The sequence below is a fragment of the Varroa destructor genome, unplaced genomic scaffold (assembly GCF_002443255.2).
Source record: "Varroa destructor unplaced genomic scaffold, Vdes_3.0 BEIS01000001.1, whole genome shotgun sequence".
In the NCBI taxonomy this organism is placed as follows: Eukaryota; Metazoa; Arthropoda; class Arachnida; order Mesostigmata; family Varroidae; genus Varroa; species Varroa destructor.
Window position 1 is genome coordinate 65988171 of NW_019211454.1, and position 14382 is coordinate 66002552.

The 14382-nt window shown below is 44.7% G+C and overlaps 1 protein-coding gene across 7 annotated transcripts in view; it reads left to right on the forward strand.

Moving 5' to 3' along the window:
* larp (La related protein) overlaps positions 1-14382 on the forward strand; it is a 47448-nt gene that overhangs the window by 17101 nt on the left and 15965 nt on the right. For 5 of the 7 annotated variants that reach the window (XM_086984625.1, XM_086984619.1, XM_022788446.2 and 2 more), the window contains exons 2-10: positions 492-2827; positions 5435-5520; positions 5908-5965; positions 9533-10084; positions 10653-11039; positions 11254-11580; positions 11949-12155; positions 13607-13791; positions 13992-14223. In XM_086984625.1, the coding sequence (XP_086840751.1) occupies positions 1720-2827; positions 5435-5520; positions 5908-5965; positions 9533-10084; positions 10653-11039; positions 11254-11580; positions 11949-12155; positions 13607-13791; positions 13992-14223 (3142 nt within the window). In that variant the 5' untranslated portion in view covers positions 492-1719. The remainder of the gene's footprint in view (positions 1-491; positions 2828-5434; positions 5521-5907; positions 5966-9532; positions 10085-10652; positions 11040-11253; positions 11581-11948; positions 12156-13606; positions 13792-13991; positions 14224-14382) is intronic. The other 2 variants (XM_086984635.1, XM_022788447.2) reach the window with 1 other exon arrangement.

Sequence of the window (14382 nt, forward strand, 5' to 3'; positions counted from 1 at the left end):
CGATTATGGTTACATTTTTCTTAGGTTCATCAATTGGCTAGGGTAATCCTGCTGAAACAGGCGCCCGAATGATTTTTGTTTGCAAAGTATGCATTTTGTGATGGATAGAAGGTAGCCAAGTTCATATGAATTTGTAGAGGTACATAGAAGTTACGGGCGGTTATTGTGTGTTCGGTACGGAGCGCCCTGTTGGCAAGACAAAGAACAGTTTCAAAAAAGCTGTTTTTCATGGCGCGGCTATCTGCAGTACGAGATGGGGTTTGTTGTGAGGGAAAATGTCACCCGGCGTTGGTTGTTGTTAGCATGTAGAATACGATACACTATATTGCCACTTATTATCAGCGACTACGTGTCCTACGTTAGGCTCGTTTTTACTCCTATCGTGTCGTGCTATCTCGAGACGCATGTCTGTAAAGCACATTTAAAAATATGCTAGGTATAAGACCTATAACTAATGTTTTTTGTTTGTGCTGCGCTTTGTATTGTTTCAGGTGAGCTGATGCCCTCGCAGGGCGGCTGTTCTGTGATTGTCGTGAGAGTGTGAGACTTGGTGCGGAAGGAGTGGAGTAGTTCAAAAAAGGAACGGTTTGAAGAGTGAAGGGTTCCGTGCAACCCAAATAAAGAGATAGAAAAAAAATAGTTGCAGAAGAAAGGGACTAGCCGTGGGGGCTATATACACGTACATACGCTACGTGTGAATTGATATATACATATATATATATATATATATATATATATATATATATACATACACACACACACACACACATATATATATATATATACGTTAACCGTGTGGCTATTGGTGTCGAATACACGGGCTCCTTTAGAAAAGAAACAATTTGCTGTTTGTCACGAGAAAAGGAATGTATAAAGAACATTACAAGTCAAACGAATATATCAATATCGCCATTAAGTGTTGCAACAAGTGACCATACTGCCATCCTTTCGGTGAAGTACAACCTTAAAAAAATAATAATAATACAAATAATTATAATAAATAAGAATTATTATAGTACATGTAAGCCCCGTGTGAGAACAGGGGAAGCTCATTTGAAGCTGATAAAAAAATAACAAAAAAAGCTGAAAATACGAGCGTAACAAGAAATCGAGTCCAACCAAGTACAAGGGGATTTAAGGAGACAGTAGAATCTTTTGGTGAGACAAGGTACGGTCTACATACCCAGCAGGTCGCGTTTCCCGCAGGCAGCGACGTAAACCTGTGGTCCTATTTCTGTCAGCCACAAGCTTTCTTCGACACCTTCTTGTTTTGTCCCGCTGAATAATTACAAGCGGGCGGCTATTCTCATTATCTCTCATACTGTTTGCTATCTGTGATCGTAATCCATAAGTGCATTTCCTCTACAGTACTGGTGATCATTGCCGTTTCGTAGTAGTGCTACTGCTATTACCATCGTAAAACCGCCGTGGAAGAACATTTCATCATAAGTAAGAAAACTAAGTACTCCGATCGTTCCGTCATTATATTGTTATCGCACGCGTCGACGTACAATCTCACTCTGAAAAGTGAATTTTGCGGCGATATTAAGTTACGTTTCGGGAAGAAAGAAAAAAGCCAACGTCTACGAGGGACTTAACTGGCTGTTATTAATATACATCACACGCAAGGTGCTGAAAATTGGTCTACGTGTTCTAGTTGTGGTGCGTCTGTTGGAGCGCAACTGAAAGACTGACAGCTTTATAACCCACGGAAGCTCCATGACGACCAAGGTAGCCGCCATGGCCTCTGAAGAGCTTCAGGTCCCTGCTGGGGGCACACAGTCTCAGCATCAGCATGCCAGCAACAACAATAATAATAACAATACAGGCAGCAGCACAAACAAACATCAGAATGGTAAACCGCCTCGAAAAGACACTGGTAACTCGGGGTCAGGCGGTAGTAAGGCGCACAACGCCGGCGACGCCGGTGGGGGCGGCGGAGGAGGAGGAGGCGGCGGCGGAAATCAGCGAAAAGACCGACGAAGAAACCGGCCCGAACGGCCTTCATCTCGTGCGAGTGAAGCTAGCGACCGAGGGGACCAGACAGTAGGAGGTAACAAAAATGATCACCACCATAACCGAGACCACCATCACCATGCCCATTATCATCAGCAATCTCATCAAAGCCATCCTGGCAACAGAGATTCCAACACGACGTCAGCTGCTGGGAAAGAGCTGCGGACAGATGACGACACGACGACGATACCGCAGCAGCAGCAGCATACGTTCGTGTGTGCACCCCCACCACTTGTTAATCCGTGGACCAAGAACCGCAACGCCGCTCAAGTGATCGCTCAGCGCCAACAATTAGCCCAACAGCAGCAGCAACAGCAGCAGCAGCAACAGCAGCAGCAGCAGCAGCAGCAGCAACAGTCGTCAGCGCAACAATCGGTGCAACAGCAGCAGCAACAACAAGCAATTTATAGTACACCTTTGGCTGCTGTTGGTGCCGGTGGATTCCCTGACGCGTTGCGTGGCGCCTCGACGGCGTCGACGTCAACCGGCGCCAGTCATCCCGTTACGAGTGCCAACTCGAAAGAGAACAATACCGCCTCGGGCGCTAGTGCAAATCCGCCACAAATCAATCAGTCACAGCAGCAGCAAGAAGCCCAACAAAGTATCGGTGTCAATATCAGCTTACCTCAGAGTGGTACCAGTAGCAGTAACAACAACAGCGGAAACGGCAATCAGAGTAGCAGTAATAATAATAACAAATCGATAGGAGGCATCAACAACAATGCCAACGGTAACACGGGTTCGAATCGAAGAATAGCATCGGCGACAACGCACCAACAGCAACAAACAAGCGGCCATCAGGGAACTACTAGTAAGTATTTTTTTTTTTCATTTAATAGCAATCCGCTGAAATGAGTATACATACCATTAGTTAATATAAGTAAGAAATGTTTGCATTAAAGGAAACCATGATAGCTTGATCGTACGCGCTGTGCTTAGCGGGCATCGGTCTTCGCCCGTAAATGCCCTGGGAAAAATGTTATGGCACGCAAAACCATCTGTTTGTAACGATTCATTTTACTGACAAATGCTTCTGGGCAATCGTTATCGAAATAGACCGATTAACCTCTTGATTATGCCCGTAGGCAACCTCGCAAGCTGAAGAATGGTGACGTGTTGTGAGCACCCACTCAATTTCATTTAGTCGTTTATATGGAGGTGACACAACTTTTGTTACATCTTGGTTACGGGTCATAATCGTATCGGGTTAACTACGACTGCGGGTAATTTTATGACTTCAATAACAAGCAATTAATAGTCTTGAGATATTTATACAGAGCGAATGACGAGTAGTCGTCGCGCCAGCTTTAATGTTCACTGTGAATCGCTAGAAATAGTCAAAAGTCGCCCATGTTGAGAGACCTTTCTTTGAACTTGACATGTAAACGAACCAGAAAAACAAAGCAATGACACAGTCATGTTTGAAAGTTAATTTAGCAGCCGGCTTTGTGGAGCATGTTGAAAACCTGCGTAAACCATGAAAGATGGCCACTGAATTTGCGCCTCAACTAATCTAACCCAAGTCGCTTGAAATCTTGAAATGAAGCATATTTTCAGCCTGCCTTCAATATTAAGGAAGTTTGTAAGTAGTGGGCTGAAATTTACGCCAAGAACATGGAAAATGCTCTACAACACTGGAAGTATTTTCGCAGTAGTTATTAGCCGTTATAAATTATTGCGTTAATCTAAAAGTAAATAACTCTTGATTTCAATAACGATTATTATAGTAGCGCCCATAACGTTATATTAGGCCACAGGGTTTTTTTACAAACCAGATCTCTGCACCTTCGTGACTTCACCGGCCCTTCTGCCTAATACTAATGTACTTTGAAACGGCGACAGTAAACGATATAGAAACCTAAGGAGATCAAGATGTTAGGTTGTCATACTGGCGTAAAGCTGGTGTTTTTGCACCATGATTCATCACCATCCTGCGCGGTAGTTGTTTGTAGCTTTTGTTACCTATTTGACGGTACGGCCTCTGTTCTTGGCACGATTAGTTGAAACAATGTGTGGCTGATCAGCCCTGAGGCTGTTGCTTGCTTGGCCGCCTGGTTTGTATTATTTAACTTGCCACACGTAGCGTGAGACGATAATTGTCCCACCGGTTTCTCTATTCTCCTCGTGACGGTAGTGGACCAACCAGCGCCATGAGGCCGGATAACGTCCCTGTATCCCCCGGATACTGTGTTCTGACGATTTAGCAGGAGGGCGCCGCGCTCGCTGTGTAAGGGAGATCGTGTTGGGGGTAGAACGACAAGAAATCCAGCATTATTATACGCCATCGGCTCTGGACGGTCGACCGCCTCCTTTTGACTTGAACCCAAGTTTAGTTGGACGATGGCTACGGGCGGGCGATCTGACAAGCCGCTTATTACCATTGATATACAGTACACTACCGCCGATTCTCATTGCTTGATTGAAGATTCTACAAGCGTGTGCGCGGATATGCACGATCTTCCTTGTGCGGCCCGTTGCACTGGCTATTGGTGTAAAGCGCGCGATCCACTGCAATGCGTCTTGATCAATAACAAAACCACTCAGTTTGATCAGATAGAGCCAATAATGGCAGCAAGTTAGCAAATGTCTGTATATGATATGAAGCACACAGCCGCCGTTACCGTGGAACATCACCGTGAATTTGCTTGCAAATAGGTTGTATATTCGGGAATAATAGGTAGGTATGAATGTTAGCAGTGGTAATGTTTTCTTGTGGTTACGCTAACCAACAAGAAGTAAAATGCTGAAGCATTTTACAGGTAAGATCTTCATGGGGTTCAGTGCTATAAGGTTTCAACCTCTGCAAAACACAAGATTGAAATATTTTCTCGAGGTACGTAAAAGCTCTGAGGGTCACCTGAGGTAGTCTGAGTTTGAGACCAACCAGGTAGCCATAACCCTACTTTGTTTCACGCTGCGAGCCAGCCTTTTGGAGCAGTACTTTGCAACAACGGCTCTTCTAATTAAGATGGGATATGCTAAAAATTATGGTGTCAAACAGGCCCATTGGTGCAAGATAATACGCTGTTCTTTGCCACGTTTCGATTTCCGTTTTTGATGTTCGTGGATAAAATGAAGAGCGATGTATCAACTAGATCAAAAGCCAAAAGCAGCGAAGGAGTCAGCTAATTCTATTAGGTATATTAGTTTTGAGGAGAGCTAACAAAGTGCTAAGTAATTCTATAATTTCAGTTATGGTGAGATAATTTAAATTGTACACTGTTGCTTTCATCGTCGACTGAAGATTTATAGATTTTACGCAGACCTTATTTAGAGCACTGTACAACACTTTAAGAATTTCGAGCTGAAGCATCCCTAAAAGAGGTATACGGTATCGAAGCTGTTATATGGGTCAAGAAGCATTTGTCTTCAGCTCGAAAAATAAGCCTCCAATCAAACGTTCGATTTCTTCTTACAGCTGCTTTACAGTCGATTGACGCAAAATCATCCTCTCAGAAAGCTTTCCTTGCCTCGAACAGCCATATCTCCGGCGATTATAACAGGGTAAGTTTTTTTTTAAGTAAAATTTATGTATTACATGACTAACAATAAGCGCAGGAGACAACTGAAGGCGTAGTTTTATGAGCACGAGTCTCAACGAACGTGAGTTAAAAGTCGTGGAAAGACGAACCTTAGAACAAACGCCTTTCTAGGGTAATTTTTTTCGTAGTTAAAGATAATTATTTCATTTCTAAAGATTATCCTCATGTAAAAGTAACGAAAGTATCTAAATTTAAATTGTCGAGGACTGATTGGTTGAAATCTAGTCATCATTGAACGAAGCTATTATCAAAATATCTAAAGGAGGAACAACGATAGTTGACTGTAAACGATTATTTTTATTCATTTTTAATGTTGATCGGTAACAGTTATGGTTGATGTTGGTTTCAGTTGGAATGTAATGGATATTCTGAAGTTGCCAGCCACGATAATGTTTACAATATTAACGGTAAGCTCGCATTCAACCGGAGAGGTTTCATTGAACCATTTTCACTCGTAACCTTATCATGTAATCCATAAGTGTAATGTTTTGCTGACATTCACCATACGGGTTGTTTTGCATCATGAAGCATCTTCCTATTGATAGCTTAATGAAATTTTTCGAATTGGTGTTTGATATCTCTCGGATTTCTATATAAGCCAAAAGCAAGAATAAGGACCCTCTAGTAGGCCACCAGTAAAAATTATGCTTATTGCCAAATTGAAGTAATTTGCCTAATAAGTGTTATTACTGCCGTCGAATATCCCGAAACAGAAGCCACGAACTATTTGAAGGCGACTCCAATTGCTCCAAATATGCCCCACGGTAGATAACTTATGCGTGGTAACAATATCTGATTTTACAACTACGCCGCTTGTCATGGATACAGCATCTGCGATCAGTATCATGGTCCACCAGCGGCTCACGAAGAAGACTTGTGACAAACATCTATTGCTATGGGCTGCCAATCTGGCTAACTGGCCCCTATCGGACCATCCGTCTGTCCACTTGGGTCATACATACGGCACGGGCGATCAGGTCAAGCCAGGCACATCGGCAGGTTGTGGAACATGGTAGGAGAGTTAACGAACCTATCGCGGCGGAATGCAGGGAGCATATGGAGAGACATGGATCTAGTTGGCTGCTAGAAGAGAGCAGACCTAATTCTTCTAGTGTACGCGCTAGCATTTAAGAGTAACAAGCCTGACCTTCGCTCAGGCAGCGACAGTAGCGCAACGAGCACTAGGGAGAGGTCGCCGGTGTTGCCCACAGGGCTTGCCTGTACCCATCCTGGGCTGAACTAGACTTAGTGCAAATTCTGCTAATGATGATTTGATCGGCCACCGAAAGCCACCTCAACTGACTAAAGCCAGATAACAATGAGGCCTACATGCGGGTGCTTTAACTATCAATGGTAAGCAAGAGAGAGGATGACTTACAACCGAAGTAGAGCGATTTCGTTGATGCGTTAAGGTCTGAGATTTTGCTGGCGCGCTTGTAGGTTGGCTGTAACTTAAACAATTTTCGCATTTACCGGCTTCAACAAAAAAAAGATTTGACCATCTTGCAAGAAGTTCTTGTTTTCGCTAGTGTGGCACTCGCACTCGTCGGTGCGGCAAGCACGGAAAATCAATATGGCCGCACGAAGGACCACCTGTTCGTCTCCAGCGGGCTCCGCACTCTGAAATTGTTTTGATCGTCGACCTATCGAAGGAGAACAGCGGCGGTGCAGCACCAGCTGCTCTGCTGTAGTGGTGGCACTGCTTGTCCAGCTGTTACATACGACCAGTAGCACTGGCGTAACGTCGATGTTAATGAGCGATAACGAAAACAACAAAGGAACAAGGTCTACAACAACGAAAAGGAACTGCTAGTTTGATCGATCAAGCTAGCGGTAGTGCGCAGTTCGTCTAGATATACTGCTAGCTTGTCACTCGCCGTAGGTGCTGGCGTACCCTGTGTCGTCGTGTTACTCGTTGAACGTGTTTCCAGCAGAAATTAGAATCAAGATGGCTGCGTACTGTTATTGCGCTTGCCACGATCATTAACCCTGCTTGTTCTCCATAGCAGCCAGTTTTTGCAGCAGCGAAAGCCGTTGCCATTAATGGAGAGACGACGACAGTCGCTACTCCAAATGCGAATTTAGGCGTTGCTTCTAGGTAACTCGTGTCTGTAGCAAGTCTAGTTGCGCTAGGGTTGAGTGGATCTGCAGCGCTGCTGTCGCCTATTGCTGCCAAGCTGTTCGGCTTTCCATACGGTCTGACCGAGTGGAGTTAAGTGCGCCCTAAGCTGTAGTAGTTCTCCAGTTGCTTACCAGTGCATCGGATATACAGGTCCATATGTAGACTGCTGCTAGTGCTGGTTTGGACAACAAACAAAAACTGGCTTATGACAAGAATGGGGAGAAGGCAACAATAAGAGGTGCTCGTACACCTTGTGACTTAAATATGTTGTCGTTTTCAAGTTCTACGGCAACGGCTCTCTAATTTGTCGTGGTGGCTCACGTATGTGAAAGATTCATGACTATTATGATAAAATTTCAATTTATAATGGTTGAAGGATTTGGGATCTTCTTTTCTTTAAGCTGGGTGTCCGTTTTTAGGTGGAAAGGGCTGTCATTTGAATCGTGAGTTAAGGGATTGAGTGGCGTTTGCGTTACACACTTGAAGTCATTGAGTTGTCTATGAAGCATCAAGCCGATCCGTGCGTCCGCGCTGAAGTGTCAATGGATATTTTATTTAATTTCATAGCCCATGAAATATATAGCATGGTTATGTTTTAGAGTAGTAGAGTGGTTCTTGCTTCGTCCACGGATCATGTCAATGGGTACTGTTTTTAACGCGTCGCAGAAGTAGATCGAAAACAGAGCGTTAGTTTTATTTCGTTGTACTGACGATGACGATAAAGTAACTGTGAACCTATTGGAAATACGCTATATTAGCTGAAACACATGCACGTTAGATACATGGCTTGCATGGCAGACCTGAACAATAACGTTCGCTTTGTTACAATATCTCGAGATACATTTGTGTAGCTTTGGACGTTGGCGACAGATCTTTAAGCTTCGAACTAAGCTTTCGTTTTAAATTAAATGCCAAACCGAACAGAAAATAATATCTGATACCAAGCTGCACATCGTTGTGTTTTCGGATGGTTTAAGTTAATTTTTGCGTACACGCAAAAGAGTAGTGTGGGTTTCGTTCGGTGTTCCGGTGCAGGCGAATGGCTTCAATTAGAGACCTCTAGCTTACATGGTTAGTGTTCCAGGCCATCACGATGATTTGAGCCCGGTTTATTATAGTAGAGGGGTCTTATACGAAAATGTTTTTCTCGTCATAGCTGCTGAACGACGAGGTTGGTGATTCGTGATAAATTTAACTAATTAGCTCAGCTGTTCTTCTCAAGACATAAAACTGCACAGCCGCAGCTACGTATTATGGTACGTTAAAAATTGAGCCTTTCTGATCATTGTTACCTTTCGAAAACGAAATATTATAGTGAAATAGCATACGTAGTTTTTGTGCTCAATCCAAGGCACAGGTAGCCTAGTTTCGCAGTCAATCGCTAATTGCATATCATGTTCATCAAGATAGTTTTCGTCATGGGCCTTAAAGTCATCAGAACTTGTAGATGAGCAAATGACAGACTGATATCGGATACCATGAGAACTCAACAGATCAACCTGAGAGCTTAATCTAGTGGTACGCATGTATAGAAGCAATGCGTTATGGCTCGGAGAGAATGCTGTATGAGTAGAAAGGGTAAGCGTGTTCAGAATTGTTCTCAAATAATGTATAATATTGACAATCCGATGAAAATACATGAGATGTTGTTTGTACGTTTCGTTCGTGGATCTGTTCGGTAACTGAAGCCACTTTGAACTAAGCTGGTCGAAGCTAGACGTCCGTGCAATAACCTGTGTGATGTCGCGACGCATGGTTTGATGAGGGAGCGCCGCTAACGATATTTATAATTTTCTTTAGTCGTCACTTTTCGGATTAACTCATGGTTGCATTTGTCGTTGAATGTTTTCAGAGGACAACAGTGTTGGTGTCCATCGGAGCAGTCAGCATAGCAGCAGCCCAGGAGGCAGCCGAGGGGGCGTGGTCGTGTCGCAGGGCGTGAACACTTCGACGTCGGCGATGTCGGAGTGGCCGACTCTCGGCGAAGTCGTGGCCGATGAGCCACTTAGCAGCAATCCTGCCTCTTCAAACGGTAGTGTTGTGGCGTCTCCGAAGTCGGGAAGCAGCAGGGAGACCAGAGGGTCACGCAGTGAGAAGGCCCCCGATCGAGGTGATCGGGGCGGCGATCGGGGTAACGGGGATCACGATATGAGCAGCCACGACTCGGCCGGCCTCCGGAATAGCTGTGCTAGTGGGGGCGGCAGTAACACAAAGGGCCTTCAAGGAGGAGGAACGTCCCATGGTTCAGCGCACGGAGGAAACGTGACGCACACAGCTAGCGCTGCTGGAAGCAACGTCAACTCGGCAAGCAGCGCGAACTCAGCCAGTAGTCACAACAACATTGGAGGGAATAACAACGGAGCTGGGGGCAACAATAGCAGCTTTTCTGTCAACAAGAAGAAGGGTAAGTTAGCGGAAGGGTAAAAGACGAAAAGTTGATGTTTCATTAATGTCAAACATTTGAGCTGTGCTAAGTATGATACGAACAATATTTAGCTAATGTTAAATAATCCTTGTTACTCTTTGCTTGAAAGCAGCGCTCTGGAAGCTTTTCAATAGCTGTGCAAGTGATTTGCATTATTATACTGGGTCTTGCCATCAGTAAGTTGATTAAAAGTATCGACGGACAGGGTACCTTACGTGATCTACTGCCCTCTTTAGGAAGTATAAGCGATCAAAACCGAATTTAAATACATGGAATCATTAGGAAAACATTTGACGTCACTGCTCGATTCCGTCTATTTCGATATGGACCGTGAATGATACAAAAGGAGGAGGTTGTGCATTACCGTCGAGCACTTCATTTTGAGACCAACGAAGCTGTTGCCGGTTAGTTTTGGGCAGGTTACCTGATAGATGATACGAGAATATTTGGTAAATATCGCCATTCATGCATTCCTCTGTAATTCTAACGTAGCTAACTAGCAGGTGACCATGCGATTCACTGTCATTTTTTGTTGTCATTGCTTTAGGTGCCAAGCCAAAGTGGGTGCCTCTGGCTATCGAGCCGGTTAGTGGAAGTCGGGGAGGCAAAGAGTCCAGGCGAGAGGGGGGCTACCGGGGTGACAGAAGCGAACGGGGTGACAGGACCGAACGAGGGATGGGTTCGGGACATAAAAATGTCCACGGTAGTGCGCACAATCACCCTCACGGTGGTCATCATAATACCGCACAAAACCAGTCAAATAGCCAAGCCGGCAACAATTACGGCACCGCTTTTAGTCACGGAGGAAACCAGTCTGGCGTTGCCGGAAGCGTCCAGTCAAGCAGCAGCAGCAGCGGGTCGCAAGCCCAGCCGCAGCAACAAGCGGGTGCTAACCTCGGTAGTAATAATCGACAGCAGCCACAACATGGTAGCTGTAAGTATTAATATATTCAGACTTCTCATATGGAGAACTGCGGGGACTTATCGATTTGTTTGCTTACTTCACTTGCTGTTCAGTGTAGGTTATTATTACTAGCCCAGCGTTAAGGGCAGCTACTAAGCGTGCTCTTTTTACAAGCGTCTTTTTTATCGATATTCATCTACAGAGTATCACAATAGCACGCCGTTTTTTTCACTGCTGACTTCAGGGCAAGCAACGAACGGTGCGTCGCCTCTACCAGGTGCTGGATCTTTGAATCAAGCGGCACTCGGATCGGCTATCACCGGTGGAAATCTGATGAATGGAGGAGGATCCAGTGGAAACGGTGGACACATGGCTGGCGTAAATCAGCAACGGGAGTCGTCAGGACGGGGAGCTGTTTCAGGTCCTCGGACAGGTTACCGAGGTCGAGGCCGTGGCAGAGGCGGTAGATCCTCTCAAGGGGTATGGGTTCGGGGACCCGCCATCGCCGCTCAAGGAGGCGTTATCGTTCCTCCCGGAGGCCAACAACAGTCGCCTGCGGAGAATCTTGAAGGTAAACATGTTCCCATTAAAATGTTTTCTATATATGTGCACGAAACCGATGGTTACCTCATACCACTGCTGTTACGTACAGCTGCCACACGTCCGGTATGACCTGTCAATCTACGTGAACAGAAATTGTTATCGTTGCTGTTGTGTGGGTGTTCTAGCAAGGAAATTCCCGTTAACCGATGTAATTTTGATAAAAGAAAGGGCCATTATGGCTCTGTATCATGCAGCAAATGTCAATCAGTTATGTAACTAGACGAGAACCTAATGATTGTTTTCATCAATTATCTTGTGGCAAACTCTCAATTGGACCTTATTGAACGGTCTTCGCTTGGTTTCGTTTTTTGCTGGCTGAACGTCCTGCAATTTTAGTTTCGCCGAGTTTCCTGGTGCCGATCATACCTCCGCGTTTACCTTTAACTCCATCGCCACCTCCAACTGGACAGTTCATTGCTGCAGCTCCCCTAGGTGGCGCCGTTGTTGTTGCGGGAGGAGCCGCGGCCCCGAACGGCCCAGCGCCATCGCCAATCGCTCAAGTGCCTGGTGCAAGATATGGATTTCTCGGTGCATCTTATCTCAGTGAGTACCAGTTCTGTGAATTCTGTATTTGTTTTACGTTATTAAAAACGAGATGACGGCATAAAGATGACAGCTTTTTTTGTGGCAAATACCAGTGCCAATGCTGTGTGTTTGCTTCTGGAAGACGAAATCTAGGACATTTTGTGGAGAACCGTTTTAGCCTGCGAATTTGCCAGAAATAGCTCATAGAGCTAAGAAGCTCCCAATCGAAATGAGCTTCTGTGCTTGACTTAAAGCAACCATGCTGGTGCTAAGATTACTGGTTCATGTTGTGTTGCGTATGTAACCTGTAGCGACTGTTCTGGTGTTGCGAACTAGCACATTATAACATGGGTCGTCCGTAGGCAGATTGGCAGAAGTTATTGTGCGGCCGTTGCTGCTGCTGCTGCTTCGAGTCCTTGGCTATTCAGTAATGGAGAAGTGATGATCTAAAGTTGGACAAAGCTACCACAAAGGACTGAGCTTTTCTGTGGCTGCTATCGCCTCGTGGATTGCCAACCGCGTCGTACTGGCGGCACACGTGGAAGAAAGGGTCACGACAATGTGTGGATATGTTTACCTGGCCTTTACCAGAAAGCTATGGCCGCGAGTGCTTGGAGCAGATTTTTCCGTAGCAGACATTACGAGCTTTTGGTAGCATCGCTTTACCGCTAATTACTAATCCAACCAGTTAATTGGCCAGCAGCAAGTAGCCACAACGTTATCCCCCCATAATGACAAAATGTGTGTGACAACAATATAAGAACACCTGTGCGTGTTTGAAGAGCCATTGTCTTTTCTCTACGCAGGTATTTTTAACGGATATTAGATTAAACGTTCGGTACTTCCGACTGCTGAAACTACTGAAAGTTGATCGGAATAGTAAACAATACGGATATAGGTAAAATTGTTTTTTTGGTTAAACTAAGTTTACGCAGTCCTATATACGCCAGTCCAGTATACGCAAAATTAGTCTTTCCATGAAGACCAATTAAAATATTTAGGTAATACAGATGAAAATACTCAGTGCATGAGCTTAATGCTTAACGGTGATATGGTGGTCATACGAGAGTCGATAAGGTTAGACACTAAATATCCAGAACCAGATGATTCTATCAATTCTCCATAGTCTTCTACCATTTGTATCATGGGCGTGATGCCTCTCACCTACCTGTGACCTCTTTTTCCGTGTCGTAGCTACATGTGTTCGACCCGATCGTTTCATAGTTCTATTAGATTAGCGTACACAGAACAAGTATAAAAAAAAAAAAAATATATATATATATATATATATATATATATATATATATATATATAATATCAAATATTAATATATATATTAGTATTTCCGAGAGCTATTAAGCTTTATTCTACAGACTCTTTATATTTTCTCTACACTAAAAACCCCATTATTTTGTCGCAAACTTCTTAAAGTCAATTTATTTGGTGATATGGTGCACGTGCGGTTTCAGTGGACGAAGCAACGCTCAAGGAGTACATTCGCAAGCAGGTCGAGTACTATTTCAGTGAAGAAAACTTGCAGAGAGATTTCTTCCTTCGTCGTAAAATGGATCCTGAAGGATTCCTGCCAGTAAGTCTGATTGCAGGCTTTCACAGGATACAGGCTCTCACCCAAGATATCAGCCTCTTCATAAAGGTAACAGAAACCCATATATTATGGCATTATGCGTACTCATAACCTAGGCATCGTTTTCTTGGGAAGTGAAAGTCATTTCATAAAAGAACATAACGCGGCTGACGCGCGTTATCATGGGTTGTTATAAATAGCTTCCTATGATCGGAAATTTTCGGATCATTTGAATTGTCAATTTGTAATCGGATAAATCCACTTTTCAGGCGGTGAAGGAGTCGACCCAACTTGAGCTCAGGGATGATGTTAAGTTGCGGACGCGCGATCGGCCAACGTTTTGGCCTCTACCTGACGTATCAAACGGGGCATCACCGTCACCTCCACAAATGGTACCTGCCAATGCAAGCGCAGCGGCCGTCGTGCCGGGACAAGTCGTCCAGGGACAGCAAGATCCAGCGCAACCGCAAGCAGCCACTGCCTCCCCCGTCGTAGTCAACGGTGCGTAGGCCTCCATGCCTGTCCTCAACCTGTTCACCTGTGTTTCGTCTGCTATAGTGACAAGCAGCAATAGTTGCTCGACCAACAGCCCGATCGCGTTCGTTCCCAAGTTGTGTAAGAGATGAGAGAAACATTTGATCGAGCAGCAATGTGGGCTCT